Consider the following 16,366-nt stretch of genomic DNA (forward strand, 5'->3'; position numbering starts at 1 on the left):
ATTTTTATTTTATCAATAATAGCTTAATATTCATTTTATAAACCTGAAATGAATAATGCTAGTGTCATAGAATCCTTGTGAAACTCCCATATAGTTATATGATAGTGAAGACAAATGTCATTTAGTTACATGTTCTTATAACTTGTGATTTATAGTACTACATATTGTTACTTTACTATTTCTCTGTCCCATGGCCCTCCTGCACCTTTCACAAGTTTCAGCTCTGCACCACCATCAAAGGAACCACCTGGTCCAATTTTCTTTCAGAGAAAAGTATGTAATATTCCTTCCCTGAGTTTTAGATTTTAACTTTGTTACTTTTGACAAAGCCTTTCCTTTGTTCAAATGCAAAGATCCAGTAAAAGGAGCTTTGACATGTTGTGCCTTTTATGTGTGCATTTTTCTGGTTTCACTGATGTCCTGAATTTTGCAAACGATACCGTGTGCCTTCAAGTTCTCCTATAAAATGTCATTGTACACTGTATCAAGAACAGTTTAGGACAGCATTACATTCACACGATTTCAAAGTCCAATAAATACTTGCTGGTTTCTCAGAAAACCCACAATTTGGTGTAACGGACGCAAAATAGTGCTTTGTTTCCCAGTTTGTTTTTCATAAAATCTTCTCCCAATACACATTCACTGGCTTACCTGCAGGGTAGCGCTCGATCACTGGCCAGCTGTCCACCTGTAACGTGGCATTGCCACCACTCCTCGTAAAACGGACTACATGGTATTTCCCATCGTTAATGATTGCACTGGACTCCTCAATGGCGATGTCATCTGTCCCAACATTAAATTTAACTCCAATTTTTCCTTGGTGCTGGAAGGGAGGAGGGGACAAAAAAAGTTGTATGAAGTTATTATACTGATTAGTCAGTATTTAGTAAGAATTAAGTATAGGAACAAGACAAGATTGTCCATTCTTGCCACTTTTGTTCAACATGACGTTGGGACTTCTAGCCACAGCAATTGGTGAGAAAAAGGAATAAAAGGCATCCAAATTAGAAGGAAGAAGGAAAACTGTCGCTATTTGCAAATGACACAACATTATATATAGAAACCAAAAAAAAAAAAAAAACTCCATTAAAAAACTGTTAGATGGGGCATCCCCGTGGCTCAGCGATTTAGCACTGCCTTCAGCCCAGAGTCTGATCCTGGAGACCTGGGATCGAGTCCCACGTCGGGCTCCCTGCATGGAGCCTGCTTCTCCCTTTGCCTGTGTCTCTGCCTCTCTCTCTCTGTGTCTCTCATGAATGAATAAAATATTAAAAAAAAAACTTTAAAAAAAACCTGTAGGAGCTCATAAATGAGCTCAGTAAAGTAGCAGGAAATGAAATCAATAGACAAAAATCTCTTTACACTAATTATTTACACTAATAATGAACTATCAGACGGAGAAATTAAGAAAACAATTGAATTTGCAATTACATCAAAGGGAATAAAATATATGGGTATAAATGTGACCAAGGAGGTGAAATATCTGTATTTTTGAAAACTATAAGACAATGATTACATGAAGTGAATAAAACACAGATAAATGGCAAGAAATTACACATTCATGGATTAGAAGAATTAATGTTGTCACAATGTCCATGCTACCCAAAGCATTATACAGATGTAATGTATTCCTATTAAATTTCCAGTAGCATTTTCCATAGAAATAGAGCAATCAAAAAATTTGCATGAAACCACAAAAGGCCCTGAATAGCCAAACCAATCTTGAGGAAGAAAAAACAAAGCTGGAGACATTTTGCTCCTTGATTTCAAACTATGTTACAAAGCTCGAGTAAATCAAAACACTATGGTGTTGGCATTAAAAACAGATACACAGATCAATGAAATAGAATAGAGAGCCCAGAAATATACCCACACATACATGGCCAATTAATTTACAACAACGGAGCCAAGAATACTTAATGGGAAAAGAACATTCTCTTCAACAAATAGTGTTGGGAAAAGTGGACAGCCATATGTAAAAAAATGAAACTGGACAACTGTCTTATACCATACACAAAAATTAACTTAAAATGTATTAAAGACTTGACATAAGACCTGAAATCATAAAAATCCTAGAAGATAACATACGCAGTAGGCTCCTTGATATAAGTCTTGGTGGTGATTTTTTAATCTCACGCCAAAAACAAAAATAAATATGTAGGACTACATCAAACTAAAAAACTTGTTCACAGCAAAGGAAACCATCAACAAAATGAAAAGGCAACCTACTGGATGGGAGAAAATAACTGCAAATCATACATCTGATAAAGGGCTGGCAGTCAAAATACATAAAGAGCTCATACAATTCAACAGTAACAAAACAATCTAATTTAAAAATAAGCAAACATCTGAATAGACATTTTTCCAAAGAAGACATACAGATGGCCCACCAGTACATAACAAAATACTCAACATCATAGTCATCAGGAAAATGCAAATTAAAGCTACAATGAGGTATCACTTTACACCTGTTAGAATGGCTATTATCAAAAGGCAAAAAATAAGTGTTGGAGAAGATGTGAAGAAAAGAAAACTCTTGTACACTATTGATGTGAACGTAAATTGGTACAACCACTAAGGAAAACAGGATGGAAGTTCTTCAAAAAAGTAAAAATATAATTATCATATGATCCAGCAATTCCACTTCTGGGAATATATCCAAAGGAATCAAAAATACTAATTCACAAAGATATATGTGCCCCCATGTTCACTGAAGCATTACTTATAATAGCCAAGAAATGGAAACAACCTAAGGATTCATAGATGGATGAATAAATAAAGAAATCATGGTATATACAATGGAATATTATTCAGCCATAAAAAATAACTATCTTACCATTTGCAACAACATGGATAGACCTCCAGGTCATTATGCTATGTGAAATAAATCAGAGAATGACAAATACTGTGTCATCTCTCTTATATATAGAATCTAAAACAAAAAATACACCACATTTATAGATACAGAGAACAGACTGGTGCTTGCAAGAGGCAGGAGATGAGAGGTGACAGATATAGGTCAATTTTTTTTCTAGTTTAAATAAATAAAAAGTAAAAACAGATTCAGAGATACATACGTGTGCGTGTATGTAAAATCACTTATATATGTGTGTATAATCACTTCTCTCAAGATATTCACAGTTCAGTAAAGTTCATCTTGGGTTCTTTTCATAACTATATATATCTATATATATTTAGGTCCTCTAGGAGGCACTTCCTCTTGTCATGTAGTTACCCCATTCACCCTCCTACTCCCTGTTCTAGGAAGCCATAAATTTAAACAAAAAAAATATGTACAGTATATTATTCAAGAACATGCTTTAGACAACAATTGCTCTTCTTCAAATTTGCTTTTGAAAAATTCACATCCTAGAAGCAAGATTCTTAACATTTGAGTCAATCTGGAGCATCTTTTTCATGGATGACTGATAGGCCAATATAAATACTTTCAAGAGAACTCCCAGAGGTTGCCACAGAAAAGGTGCATTGCTGCCTGTGTGGGAGGACATTCTCTCAACTCCTCTAACATAGTTCCTTTACTCCACTCTTACCATCTGCCAACACCCCCCCCCCAAAAAGGCTTGAAAATCTCTCTTTTAAGAACTCCTAAAATCACAGCAATTCAGTATGTTTGGAGTCCAATGATAAGTCCTCATAATAGAGAATAACATTCTAAAGGGCATGGGGCACATGGACAGGTATGTGACAGGTACCGTTTCTTAGTCTTTATTCACAAAAAGAGTCACCAAATGCTAACAGCCTGAAACTTATTCAATTTCTTTATTTTATAGATGATGAAACTATGACACAGGACGGTACAATGACTTGGTCAAGTCGAGTAACTTAATAGACAAGGAGTAGAACTAGGATTCGGTCCCCCAGTTTTGGTGTCTATCTAAGCCAAGAAACCGTGATCTAAAATTAACTTCCTTTCTGAATTATGCAAAGCAGCATTAAAATAATTCGAAGTGCAAAGTTTGTTGCTGTTAACTTTAGAATTTCATAACGTGAGGAAGCAAAGAGAAGCGTGTACTTATGTCCTCTGCCTCTGAGGAGCATTCTCTAACAGCAGGACTGTCAACTCCACCACGAGCACTGTTGATTTGTAAGGCATGTGGATTTGCCCTTAATCAGTAGCACAGAAGACCTGCCCTGTAGGCCCCCATCAGAGTACATCACCTCTAACTGTCTGCAGCTCACCTTTCATCAAACCTCAGTTGAGAGGAAGAACATGGGAGAAGAGGGGTCTCAAGGACACAAAATCTAACCATTCTTGTAGAAATTTACAATCAGAATATCAGAAAACCTGAAGACGTGGTTACATCCTCTTAACCTCTCACTGGATTCCCATCATTGAACTAGGTGGTAAAAGTATAGCATTGGCTTAGGCTGAGAATTATTTTAAGAAAATCTTGTATAAAATCAGATCAAGTAAATGGAAGTATCTGAGGACGTTATTTGGGAATTGCTCATTGTACCCTTCATACTCATAAGCAAAAGGCTCCCATTTTTTTTCTGCTTCTTACTATCCATAAAGGATCTCTTTCTTATAATTAATATGGGCTTTAATTTGTGGGTTTTGATTTGTTTTAGGCTTGATGGGCAACATGACTTAAAAGTATATTTCCTTTTTTACTTTGGTTCAAGGAGTAGGGCAATTTTAAAAGCTATATAGACTTCAGATGTACTGTTTTCCCCCAGATTTATTTGCAATGTCTACCATATATCTCATAATCTCTACTTTAAAATATATTCCATTGTAAGGCATTTTGGTTTTCTGTAGAATGATTCTAGTGATAAACAAACAGCAGGATTCTCATGAAAACTAAAATTTTATTCAAGGGCCTGTGGAGGCTTTTTTTTTTTAGACTTTTTTCACACAGGTCTTTTGTGCAAGTAATTATTATTTCCTCATTTTGGTAGGATTGCAATTTTCTCATTTTCAGTAAATTATTTAACGTGGTATATATTTTTAACATGTATGTGATATAGCTCCACAGGGGGTAAAAATTAAGAACCTTATTTAAGAGATTTGTTATCTTTAACAAACACCCCTATAGTGTTATGGTACTTTACAAATACTAACTCTGGTATTTCTCATAACAGCCCCATGAGAGAGGAACTATTTTATCTCCATTTGGCAGATGAGAAAACTAAAGCACAAGGTGACCTGATAACTTGGCTAAAGACACACAGCTATATAGAGAAAAGCTGTGATTCAAACCCAAGCAGTCTCACTCTCGAATTTGTGTTCCGAATGATTATGTTAGGCTGAATGTGAGGAATACTGGGTCATCCTCTAACTGCAGTTAACAGATTTGGTTAAGCTAGCTGTTCTTTGCTACCTGCTTTTTCTTTCCTGCTATAGTAGAAGTACCACAGGGCCTCATTCTGTGTTTTGCAGATTGTACAAATGTATCAATCAATGTATGTTCAAAATAATTTTATAGAGGACAATAAGCAACTGATTTGCAGATATTATAGGATGTTAAAATGGACTATTTTTTTCTTAATATCAGCTGCAATCTTGAGATGATAATAAGTCAAAAAAAAGACTGCCCCTTCCATTCTACAAAATGAGGTACAAGACTTGCAAAGGATAACACTGACCACTGTTTTTGGGGCCCGCAATTAATTACCTATTTTCAGCTCACCGAAGAGGAGAGAAAGGCCAAAAAGAAGTAGATAACTGGAAGAGTATTTTTGGAGACAACTGAGCTGTGATGTGATTTGTATGTACCTCCAAGGTAGAAGGTTACTTTTCCCTTATCTCAAGTGCAGGGGAAAAGGACTTCAAAGAAACATCTCAGAAAGTTCGATACTTGTCTCCTAGAACTTGGTGGCACTGGTTGGGACAGTCAGATGGCCAGGGACTAAGGCAGAAATCCTAAATAACCACCTGAAGGAGATGCATTTACCCGCCTCAAGGGAAATGCAAGTAAAGAAAGTCCAATGAATGATGTAGTTAAAAGCACTAAAAATATGAATAATAGTGAAAGGGAATATAAGGGAAGGGAGAAGAAATGTGTGAGAAATATCAGAAAGGGAGACAGAACATAAAGACTCCTAACTCTGGGAAACGAACTAGGGGTGGTGGAAGGGGAGGAGGGCGGGGGGTGGGGGTGAATGGGTGACGGGCACTGAGGGGGACACTTGACGGGATGAGCACTGGGTGTTATTCTGTATGTTGGTAAATTGAACACCAATAAAAATTAATTAAAAAAAATAAAAGCACTAAAAAAAAACACTAAAATGCTTCCCCAAAGTCCCCCCCAGTGTCAGTTTTCATTATAGGCTAAACCCAGCTAGATGGCTACTATCATATTAGCCAAGATCAAGGAGGACCCTAATCTCTTCTTCCTTTTCCTGCTTCATGTCTGGAGGAGTCAGAAAGAAGGAAGAGAAGTGAACATCACTGAAACAAGAGGAGAAATAACCTCATCTCTCATCCAGTGCAACTAGCAGCTCCAAGGCAGCCCAGGCAGGGCTAATAAACTAGCTTTAACTGAAGTTGTACTTATTATTACAAAAGAGTGAACTGAAGTTACTTCCTATGCATAAAAGTTAATAGATGACTTTTTTTTTTTTTTTACTATCTAAGAATGACAAGAGCAGTTTTGAGACTTTTCCTGGACTTCCCTGGGGTCAGGAAAAAAATATTCCACAGAACACCAGACTTAAATTCCTGTTGCATTGCAGGAATCAGCTCTTTCAACAGAACAAGAGCATGAAGATATATGTCACTCTGGAGTTGGCCACTGTTTTAGGGTCTCTTCTATGACAGACCTATTTCCCATTCCAGGATAGAGACAAATTCTTGAAGTTCCCTACTTGTTTTGATAGGAACTCTTACTAACAGAGTTCTAACTATTAACAAGATTCAAGTTCTGTGATCAGAAGCATTATAATACTAAAGGTATAAAATATATCAAATTCTAAAAAAGGCCCTTTACCTTATCCTTAACTTTTCAGCAAAATGAAATGTACAATGCATATTTTCTAGGATATAGAAATCCCCAGATTCTGCAGGGATTCACTTCTTGCAACATATTAAAAAATATATAAAGGAACATGGGTTGGTGATGCTTGGAGAGTTTCTGACTTTTAATCTATGCCCATCCTTTCCTGGATATGTTGATTTGGTCCTTTGACATCCAAAACCTTTGTTATTTCCTGGATTCAAACTCCAGTCAGCTAGAACAGAACTGAATACCAGTGAAGTAGGTTCAGACAATAGTCTCCACAGGAAGTCAGAGATTATTTATCCTACTCAGGCTACATCGAGCCAGAATCCATTTTTTTCCTGAAAATAAATGAATTAAAAATGTACATAAAAGGGCACCTGAGTTGCATAGTCAGTTAAGTGTCCAACTCTTGGTTTTGGCTCAGGTCATGATCTCATGGTCATGAGATAGAGCCCCGTGTCAGGCTCCATGCTCAGCTTAGTCTGCTTAGGCTTCTCTGTCCCTCTCCCTCTACCCCTCCCTACTCCCCCTACCTCTGTTCACATGTGCAAACACTCTCGCCCTCTATCTAAAATAAATCTTTAAAAATGCACATAAACCACAGAATAATAATATGAAGCATATTTAGAGGACTAGTATTTATGATTCCACTCAGAAACTGTAAATATTCTCAAAACACACCCCTCCCATATTGACAGAATAACGAGTCATTTCAATTACATAAACAATAAAACTTGTTCAACTTTCTTGCCAATGGATAATTACAATTTAAAAGAATCCATTTCAAATTCTTATTCTCTGGGATTAAATGTGATTGTCTCTGGCAAAGTCTCATGAATATTGTATTAGCAAAACCAGCAGTAATTTCACTGGACATGTACTGATCTTTCAGCATTGTATCTTCCTTGAAATAGATAACCGGCTCACACATAATTTCAAAAATCTATTATAAGAATATCAGTAACAAGGCATTCATAATTTAATGAAGTCTTTCCATGGATTCATTAAATAAACAGTGACAAAGGTAATTATTAGTTTTTTCCACAAAAGCTCATTTCTGAATAAGGATTATATTATTAAACCCAGTTAAAAGGAAACATGAAAGATGACACTGGAAAGGAACTTGAAAGTTCTAGCATAGTTTCATGCAACTTTTAATTCCATCTGTAATCACATATTCACTTGAAAATATCTATTTTAACCAAGATTAAGATTTAATGATGTCCATGATATCTTGGACATATTTCAAGCAAGACGTCTGTATATTACAGATAGACATATTTCAATCTGTATCATACAAAACAGAATACATAAATGTAAAGATTCATCCTTTATGTGGCATACAGATATGTCCACTGATTTTGCTTTTCCCTATACTGGGGTTGTTATATAGAACTGTGTGGCTCAACTGTGTCAAGGAAAACAACCAAAAATGAAAAAGAAAATTATCTACTGTTATTTTTATTTGTTTATCATACCTTTGGAGTATCAACAAACAAGATGAACAGGGTGCAACTCAGAATGGCATGTAGATTAGCAAGGATACTTGCTTATGGTCTACAAGCTTCTGTTGTACAACACGAGACGGTCCTATACTCCAGGGCCCCACTTTGGATAAAACTTGACAATGCCTTCAAATACACTGAATGCTTATGCTCATTTCAGAATACAGAACAACTCCCATGGTCCAATTTTACATTGTCAACTGAAATCGGAGTCAGGCTGGATGTTATGTTTTGCTCCTCCAGAGACTAATCTTCACCAGGGAACAGAGGTTTTAAGGCCTGAGGGGGACTCTGGGACCTATAGTCACTGTTGCTGGAATAAGTAACATTGCGGAGTGTGTCAGACAGCCACCTGTTCTCTCACCTCAAAACAAACAGACTGATTTGGATAATTACTAATTTAACCCAAATACATTTCCAAATGAAATTAAGAGGTCTTACTAGCTGGTAGAGACTGTGTTTACAAATCTAGATGTGTTTTCGGTCTGGTTATTTTAAACTGGCACTGAGCTGGAAATGCGCTACTTCCTCCCCCCAAATAAAACATACACATCATCATCATTTCAAGAAAAAGAACGTATTGTTGCCTTGTCGCCCACTTTCCCCACTGAATGTTTTTTCTGAATTTATTTATCTAATGAACAAAAATCGAATACATAACATGCATTTTGCAATGGGCTAAGTATATAGACAAGTATATAGTAAAGTGTGTTCTCTGTCCTACAGGAAGTTTTTTTTTTTATCAAAATCAAGAAGACAAATTATGCATACAAATATTCACACCCACAAAACAGTTGAGGGAGCAGGGCTCACTGTGGAGAACTGCTCTCAAGGGCCTCAGGGAGCCTCTGAATGTGTGGCAGGAGCAAGTTAACATTCAGATCACTGCTAGTGTATACCAAAGACACCCAGGGACACAGAACATATCTCCCCTTTGTCTCCCTTCTCTTTGCAGGGCTTATATCCCAGAGGGCTCACTGGGTGCAACCCGTTGAACTCTGTAAGATTTATCACTTAAAACTCCCAGCCAACCTGAAGGCTGAGTGCTATGTTTTTCTGCCTATGCAGAGAGTTTAAATATTGTGTCCCAAATAATAATGCAAGTAAATATCAGTGCTGGGACCTGACCATGGTGGAGGGGCTTTTTAAAAACAAGTGACTTTAACTGTGTCTATGTTCCAGGAAAAGATCCTGAAGCCAAGGCATGCTCAGAGGATTGAGTCAGGAAGAAAGCAGTAGGAAAGTTTATCTTTCTTTTTGGCCAATTAGATTTCATAACACCCCACAGCAAGGAACCAGAAGTGGGTGAGATCATCAGTGAGGCCACTTCAGAAAGATCTCATTTAGAGGAAATACATTCTAAGGAAACAGTATTTTCATTTTCTCATCAGGTTTCCATTAAGGGTAGTATGTCTTTCCTAATCTGTTTCCATTCCACAAAATTCTTGAGTTCCTTTGATTCTATGAAACTATATCCTGGAGAGTGATACTATCTCCCAGATGCTTACACTCATCTCTTGGTTCTCAGAGTATCTAATACTCTGTGTAAGCCTGTGACAGTCCTTCCTCACACATTTCTATAGTTGTTAGTTTTTATGCATCTGTTCTAACTTCTCAACCATATTATAGAGATCTTGAGAGTAGGGGAAAAAAAACTGACTTATGTCTCGTTGTATCCTTCCAGCACTTTGCAGACCACCTGTATATTTGTAATTTTCCAAAACTCTTTCACATACAATTTTTTAATTGAGATATAATTCACATATCATAAAATGCGCTCTTTTAAAATACATGCTTCAGTGGTTTTAGTATATTCACAAGGTTGTACAACCATTGGCAGTATTTAATTTCAGAACATTTTCATCACACTGCAATTTCTTTTTGATGAGATAATGCATATAAAGTTCTTAGCACTCTTAATGGCTACTCAGCAACTATGAGCTACATTATTAGTATTGCCCCTATTATTATTATTATTACATTTGGAAAACATTGTTTTGTTTCTTAGTAGGTTGATGGAAGTTAATTAATATAATGCTTGAATTATATAGCCATGACAGTTTAGTTAGGACACATAATATCTCCGTTATCTTCACAACTCGTGAAACAGCATGTCTATTTTGTAAATAGAAAGCAAAAGTTCAAAAAGGCTAAGACTTGACCAAAGTCAGAGCATCTATCTACCAGGTGGCTTAAGAGAAAACATTCTAAAATCGAATCATGTTCACGTAAGGGATACATCATACTGCCATTGTTTGTACTGAAGCAGTGACTACATGATCAGGAACCCCTATGCCCCCTCCCATCTCAATGATACAATAACTCTATGAAAAGCCTACATGAATGGCTAAGCAGTTAGCATTCACGCATGCACACACACACACACACACACACTTACAATTTAAAAAATACTTGTTTTTGAAATACATCAAAGACACTGAAATCTGAATATGAGTTTCAGTTTTTTCAAAATTTATAAAATACATGAACTCTAACATTTTATTATGTGTTTAAATCAGGAATCCTTTAATTTGGGTGGAGGGTAGAGGTTGATATCTCAAAGTAATCTGGCACACTTTCATAAATCATAGGTGTTCTTTCCCAAGAAATTATGACTCCTTCACTCCAGCAGGGATGGAGGAACTTGTTTTTATGAGCAAGAACTTTTGCCTTGCTAGGGATGTTGGACTTGGTGGTGCTAAGCGAGAAGGGTCAAAGAGTTCTCCTCTTGAGGACGGATGGACATTGAGTTCCAAAGACATCACCAAGTGTTTTTAATGGATTCCTTTCCTCATATTATCTGTCTTTAGAGGAAATTAAATCAAGAATCAAAACAATGTTAGGTGAAACTAGTCTATTAAGTGACTGGCTAAAATATTTTTCAAATGGGCAATACCTTTATGTGGATATTTGGAGATTGTCCAGATTTTGTCTGTTTCATAAGTTGAATCATAACTAGATTATTGTTTATATTTGGAAAGACTTTCCTGAACCCTTATGAAGTTCTCTATAGTGGCCATGGGTTCAGAGATTTCATCAAGCCTTTTTCGTTGTACTTACCTGTGGTCCAAACAGTACGTCTCAGCATGATATCACAAACAATGTACAATGAAATAAAGCTATCTGATGCTCTTAGGAATCAAAATCATCTCATTGGGATAATTAATTTTGTATTCCCATCCACTGAAATGGCAACTACCACTAAATAGAAACACCCCTCTTTAAATGTGTCCTTATATATAAAGAATGTCCTTATATATAAAGAAATCGTATCTTCCTCTGAATAATAATTTTAAAAACCCAGAAATCAAACAGAGCAAAAAACAGGCACTGCCTGGTGGCCTATGGAAGTATTTTTCAATGGTAGTATCTCTGGTTTGAATACTTAGCCCATGGCATCTGACATGACATCATGACAGATTCCTCAGATCTGTGCATGAAAAGGTAAGATTCACACTGGGGCAAGTTTAGCCCTGTTCAAAGTGCAGTGGGCTGATCAGACATAGCTTGTTTTGTTTTGTTTTGTTTTTTAAGTTTTTTTTTTTAATTTGTTTTATTACTGTTGTTTTAAAACCCTTGGTTGGGTATTAAATTAGCTTTGCTCACATTTTACAGTCATTCAGGAAACTGTGCAATAAACATTGTGTTTCAAGTGCTGATTAAAACCACAACCTTTGTTTCTCTGTTTTTCTCTGATTTCTTGTCTTTGGGCCATTACACTGCTTATTATTACCTCCACCAGGAACTGGATAGGGAAAGGACATTCACCTCTATCAATTCTGCTTGTTGTTGGCATTTCTATGCAAAAAGGTTTTCCTATAAAAAAAGGTTTGGGATTATTTGTGGGTTTCATTTATTTGTTATATCTCAGGACCATCATTTTTGTGGAAAGCTGACTATATAATTACAGTCAACTCTAATGTTCCAAATTTCCATAGCACAGAGCACCACATTTTTCAGACAAATAGACAAAACATCTTTGGATGATTATTTTAGTTCTCTGTATGGTAAATGTTACCTCAGTAACTAGGTTGTAAGTAAAATAAAATTAGCCTTCATATTAAAAAAAAATATTTTTAACAAATATCAAGAGATAGATGCAATTATTGTTAATGCTTCAGTTGATGAATGTTTACAAGCTACATATGAAATGAAAAGGTCAGTATGGAAGGGATATCATTTTTTAAAGTACTGTTTGGTGAATTGTGACTTGCAACCAGAAAAATAATAACAAGATAATATTTTCAAGTGTGTTTGATGGATTGACTTTTTAATAATGCTATCTTGGTTTTCACAAGCCTCAAGCAGAGCCCTAACTGAAATGCATTCCAAGAAAAAGCTGACAGTGCTACCTTTCTCCTTTTCTTTCTTATTGACTTCTAGTCCAGGACTACCTACCTGTCTGACATCTTCAGAAAAAGCAAATGTGTGCATATAGGCAGAGAAAGGCATTCACCAAAGACTATTTTCCATAGAATCAGCAAGGCCCTAATATCCCCTGCATAGCAGGGAATAATTTCTGTAGCCTTCAAAAATAAATTTATGTTTATGTGTGTGATTTTGGCACAACAGAGTTTTCAGGAGAGCATAAGGAATCTCGAAGGCCAGACTCCTGAAGATTATGACTTTTCTTTATCTTACAACACTAATATTGACTCAAAAATTAAATATTAAAAAATAAAATAAAATAATGTTGAGAAATGTTTATCAAGTGCCTATCAGGTGCAGTATATTTCTCAAAACACTATACTACTCTTTCTAGGGCTCAAAAACTTTTAAACGTATTTGCTGGTTGTGTTTACATACAATCATTTCCCTAAAATACATGATTTTCTTGCATAAATGACACTAAAATTTTGGAAATATCTTAACACATGAGTTTTGTCCTCAACAATATTCATTCACTCATTCATTCATGCAACAAATACAGACTTCTTACTATGCTGACATTCTGCTAGATTCTAAATAAACAGTAGTTAACAAAACAGGTGGTACTGCTGCCAACATGAAGCTTAAGACTTGAGTTATTTCTTTCTACATTAAAATTTATATTAGCATATAAAGTATGCTAGCTGTCAAGAAGGAAAAGAGCAGGGTGTTACAAGAGGCACTGAGTGGTTAAGGAAAGCCTTTCTGAGGAGGAGAAAAATTCAGTAATAGGAGAGTAAGAGTTTTCTAGGCAGAGAAAAGAGTGTGTGCACAGGCTTCAAGGAACAAAAATATGTAGGTATAAAGACAGATGCTTTTATGTACAAATGTAGATACAGATATAAATATATGGATTCCTTATAGAAATGGAGATATGTAAATTATGTGAATATGTGTAGGTATTATCCGGAAAGTTTATGTAGAATAAAGGCAGGTTATGACATTATGTGCCAAAAATAACCCCAAAAATATATCGTATGGACAAATAGAGCGATTGGAAAATAGATAGTTAAGCACACTTAAAAGATCTTCCAATAGAAGAATGGAAAAATATTGATACAAATGTAGAACCTAACAGTATGTATCTTGACATTTATCCAGTTGTTTGTTCCTAAGTTTCATTCATTAATGTGCTTTATGAAATATAATATATAAAGACTTTCTGAATCAACAGGGACTCACTACATTTTCCAAAAGTCATTTGTTTCTACAACATCAAAAATGATTCATCATTCTATGCTTACATTTCAAAGTTCATGTAACACATTTGTTTCTTTGTGGGCAGAATGTCTTGTTAACTTATTTCTCTAGAGAGCCCTTTTATCTTATGATGCAGCAAGAGTTCTCTGTATACTTTCCACCTTATAAATACCATTTGAAATCACTAGACTAGTTTTTTAAGTACCCTCCACAAACTACTTGAAGAAAAAAAGTTTTCACCTTTGACTCTTTTACCTCCCTGTTCACCTGGAAGAGAAAATGAACAAGGTTCAGTACCCATGTCCCTAAAATGCACTTTTCCAGGCTATGAATTACAAATAAGAAAAGGAATTCATCCAATCTTCCTTTTGGAAAAATTTCAAATAAATAAAGCCAAAATATGAGTTTTTCCTATAATTTGGCCAAGAATTTTGAAGACAAAAACATATAAAGTACTCAACTGTAAATAATTCATGAACATTGTGAACCTGATATAATGTTTATTGTTATCTTCTTGAGAACAGTAACCAGTGGAGGATTCCTGAGGTCACCCCTTCTCACTGTTTGCCTAGAAAAGCCAGAGGATATTTTGAAAAGACTATGGATTCTGATAACAGGGTAAAGATATATGGCAAGATAAATATATAGAGCAAAGTCAAATTATTAGCCCTCTATTAAGGAACACATGTGGGGATCCCTGGGTGGCTCAGTGGTTCAGCGCCTGCCTTCAGCCCAGGGCATGATCCTGGAGTCCTGGGATCCAGTCCCTTGTCAGACTCCCTGCATGGAGCCTGCTTCTCCCTCTGCCTGTGTCTCTGCCTCTCTCTCTCTCTCTCTCTGTGTGTGTGTCTCATGAATAAATAAACAAAATCTTAAAAAAAAAAGGAACACATGCTCTCTCTCCTCTCTCTCTCTCCCCCTTTTCCTCACTGCTTTGTCATACTAGCTGGCCTTTCATTTCCATGGCCTTTCATATACCATGTTCCGTCCCATCTTAGGATCTTTGCTATTCTGCCTCTGTCTGATTAGCTCCTTCGTTGCTCCCTCCATCTTCAAATTATGGATCCTCTATATTTTGGGGGGAAAAAGAATCGTGAGGATTTCAGGATGGAGCTGGGCATCAAATCTGTTGAGCAAAAGTACAAGGCTTATCTATGGAAATGTCCTTCTCTGGAGCAAACACTTATTAATGTTCACCCACTGAAGTACAAAAGACACTTAAAGGTCTGTCCTGACAATGCTTGAAAAGCCAGTGCCATACAGGAAGGCCAAGTCTCTTTGATTAACAGTATTTTTTTGATGGACTTGGATTATCCGTGACAAATTTTTAATCATTAAATATCACAGCAAGATTGACATGTTGAAATCTCACATCCAACTTATATACGTACCCTGCCAAACATGTGCACTCCTTCACAATGAACACAAACCAAATCTAACTGAGAAGGTAAAAATACATAGAGAAATGAACCATTAATCCCATTCTAAAGCCAAATGGGAACCATAAAATCAATGCCAAACTTCCCAAATGAGTGTGGATACAGAGGTAGGGCTATATTTGGCAGCAGATGGATGATGATGATGACGACGACGACGACAATGACGATGATGACAGTGGTGGAGATGGTGATGGTGATAACAGCTACCCCTCTTGAATGCTAGCTATGTGCCAGGCACTTCTTCTAAGCAGTTTATAAAAAGATACTATATTAGAATATATATTATTATTTTCCAGTTATTTGATGAGGAAACTGTCTCATACGTTTAATGACTTCACCCCAATCACCTGCCTAATAAGTGTGAGAGCTGTGATTTGGTCTCAAGCAATCTGGTTCCACATTTTACATGCTCAGCCATATCTGAGTGCCTCTCAGAAGGATTCCAAGGTGTTAAAAAGATATTACCATTCAGATGTGTAGTAAGCCTTGGGAAGAGAGGGATGTCAACATCCTTCTATTGTATATACCAAGCAATGATTACTTTGCAAACTTTCACTCCTTTAATCCTCATAATAACTCTTATTTATCAGTCTTACAATCATTATGTTGAGCATGTTTGAAACTCAAATCAAGTGGGTGAATTCTCTAAAATCAGAACTATATCAAGTTATATCCAACACAAGTTTCAAACTCATGTTTTTCGACCATGTCATGCTATTTGCCTCTGTATATTCTTGAAGACCCACTGGAAATAGAAGAGGCTGCATGAGAATATCCTGGGACCTCAAACCTTTCTCATTTTATGAGGCTTTGAACACTGACAAACTTG

General features: G+C 36.2%; 1 protein-coding gene across 5 annotated transcripts in view; it reads right to left on the reverse strand.

Moving 5' to 3' along the window:
* NRXN1 (neurexin 1) overlaps positions 1-16,366 on the reverse strand; it is a 703,336-nt gene that overhangs the window by 167,233 nt on the left and 519,737 nt on the right. For all 5 annotated transcript variants that reach the window (XM_055329133.1, XM_055329135.1, XM_055329134.1 and 2 more), the window contains one exon: positions 652-823. In XM_055329133.1, coding sequence (XP_055185108.1) covers positions 652-823 — 172 coding nt within the window. The remainder of the gene's footprint in view (positions 1-651; positions 824-16,366) is intronic.

This window comes from Nyctereutes procyonoides, unplaced genomic scaffold (genome assembly GCF_905146905.1).
Source record: "Nyctereutes procyonoides isolate TBG_1078 unplaced genomic scaffold, NYPRO_anot_genome, whole genome shotgun sequence".
Lineage (NCBI taxonomy): Eukaryota > Metazoa > Chordata > Mammalia > Carnivora > Canidae > Nyctereutes > Nyctereutes procyonoides.